The sequence below is a fragment of the Clarias gariepinus genome, chromosome 15 (genome assembly GCF_024256425.1).
Source record: "Clarias gariepinus isolate MV-2021 ecotype Netherlands chromosome 15, CGAR_prim_01v2, whole genome shotgun sequence".
Classification (NCBI taxonomy): Eukaryota; Metazoa; Chordata; class Actinopteri; order Siluriformes; family Clariidae; genus Clarias; species Clarias gariepinus.
The window spans coordinates 3,280,001-3,282,500 of record NC_071114.1 but is presented as its reverse complement, the minus strand read 5'-3'; the positions used below and the strand labels follow the sequence as shown (position 1 = coordinate 3,282,500).

The 2,500-nt window shown below is 39.6% G+C and overlaps 1 protein-coding gene across 5 annotated transcripts in view; it reads left to right on the top strand.

Annotated features, from left to right (window-relative positions):
- nav2a (neuron navigator 2a) overlaps positions 1–2,500 on the top strand; it is a 124,786-nt gene that overhangs the window by 65,105 nt on the left and 57,181 nt on the right. For all 5 annotated transcript variants that reach the window (XM_053513134.1, XM_053513132.1, XM_053513133.1 and 2 more), the window contains one exon: positions 1,416–1,549. In XM_053513134.1, coding sequence (XP_053369109.1) covers positions 1,416–1,549 — 134 coding nt within the window. The remainder of the gene's footprint in view (positions 1–1,415; positions 1,550–2,500) is intronic.

Below are 2,500 nucleotides of genomic sequence, written 5' to 3'. Positions count from 1 at the left end.
AAACACAATACACAAAACCCACTACTATACGCAAAGACAATATACACAATACCCACTACTTTACCCAAAGACACTATAAACAAAACCCACTACTATACCCAAAGACACTATAAACAAAACCCACTACTTTACCCAAAGACACTATACACAAAACCCACTACTTTACCCACAGACACTATAAACAAAACCCACTACTATACCCAAAGACACTATACACAAAACCTACTACTATACCCAAAGACACTATACACAAAACCCACTACTTTACCCAAAGACACTATACACAAAACCCACTACTATACCCACAGACACTATACACAAAACCCACTACTTTACCCACAGACACTATACAGAAAACCCACTACTATACCCAAAGACACTATACACAATAGCCACTACTATACCCAAAGACACTATACACAATAGCCAGTACTATACCCACAGACACTATACACAAAACCCACTACTATACCCACAGACACTATACACAATAGCCACTACTATACCCAGACACTATACGCAAAACGCACTACTATACCCACAGACACTATACACAAAACCCACTACTATACCCACAGACACTATACACAATAGCCACTACTATACCCAAAGACACTATACACAATAGCCAGTACTATACCCACAGACACTATACACAAAACCCACTACTATACCCACAGACACTATACACAATAGCCACTACTATACCCAGACACTATACGCAAAACGCACTACTATACCCACAGACACTATACACAAAACCCACTACTATACCCACAGACACTATACACAATAGCCACTACTATACCCAAAGACACTATACACAATAGCCAGTACTATACCCACAGACACTATACACAAAACCCACTACTATACCCACAGACACTATACACAATAGCCACTACTATACCCACAGACACTATACACAAAACCCACTACTATACCCACAGACACTATAAACAATAGCCACTACTATACCTAAAGACACTGTACACAATACCTGCTACTCTACCTGTAGACAGAAAGCATGATACCTGCTTTTGTGAATGTTACAGTATTTTTCATTTATTTATTTAAAACCATGTTATGATATATGATTATGAATATTTAACTTAACTTAAGATTATAAATATAATTATTTAAAGAGATTAAAGCTCACGGATTGAAGCCCCTTGTGCTCTCTATGCTGAACCCAAATAATGAACACCTCCAACATTATATGCATATATGCGTGCGCGGACCTCAGAGGGTTAAAGCCACCTGGTTTTATTTTTTTTACACAAACATTAACATTAATTTTGCTAATGTTGCCAATTATAATTATGAAAAATGTGCTGATGTCTGTTCTGCTGGTGTTCTGACCAGAAATGATTGACACTACTGTGTAAATTTTTTGGGCTCATTTCTCTGTTCAGACTTCCTGGCCCTACGTCGAGAGTTTCTGCTGTGTGTGTCGAGTCATCACCGCGTAGTTCTGTCAGCTCAGTGGGAAACAGACGCAGCCAGACATTCAGTGAGAAAATCAAACCTGCAGCCACACAGACCAGAGGTACGACATCACACACACACACACACACACACACTCTGTATTCTCTCACTGTTCATCTCCGAGCAGTGTAGAGAACAAATCTATTACATCTTATCCAAAATTGGAAACAATGCTGTTTCCATGAAGATTATTTCCTCCTGAATGTTACACGACCCCCTGAAACTGGACCTGAACTTAATGTAACTGGACCGACAGGGCGACTCACAGCTCACATCCTCTCTCCTGACTTCTTAACAGCAAAATCTCACGCAGTGTAGCTTTACGTGCTCTGGTGTAATTTAAAACACACATTAATTCTGTATTTGCTCCAGAACACTGTGTGTGCCCGGTGGAGTTAACGCGGGTGGTGGTCTTTGTGTCTTTGATAATGATCACAATTATTGCTGCTGGATAATAACTAGCAGGAAGTTTGTTCGACAGTGTAAGAGACTTATAACTAAGTGAAGTGAAACACTGACAGAAAGGCATATTTAAAGTTTTAAAACAATAAATAAATGTTTAGATAAAGAATTCCTGTTTCTTAGACAGAGTGAGGTTAAAGTAGAAAGCGCAAACTTCTCTCACTGTCTCTCTGACCATAAATGAGAGATCTGTCCCTCTGTCCCTCTCCTTCCCTCTCTTCCCCTCTATTGGAAGTCATTAGTGGTCTGACCCATTTTCCACGTGGCTAATTGGGCCTTAATCACTTCCTAATAGCTGCTTTGTTTTTGCATGCTGATGCGAAACTGGAGCAAGTAGAAGCACTCTCTCTCTCTCTTTCTCACACACACACACACACACACACACACACACACACACGGACACACAGTGACAATGTCCTAAAGTGAACATAATATCAATATTGTGCAAGTTGAAAATCATAGTATATATTATATATTTTATATATCTGTGCAGTTCCCCTCATTACTGTGTGTGTGTGTGTGTGTTACACACTTTGGCCCCACTTCTTCC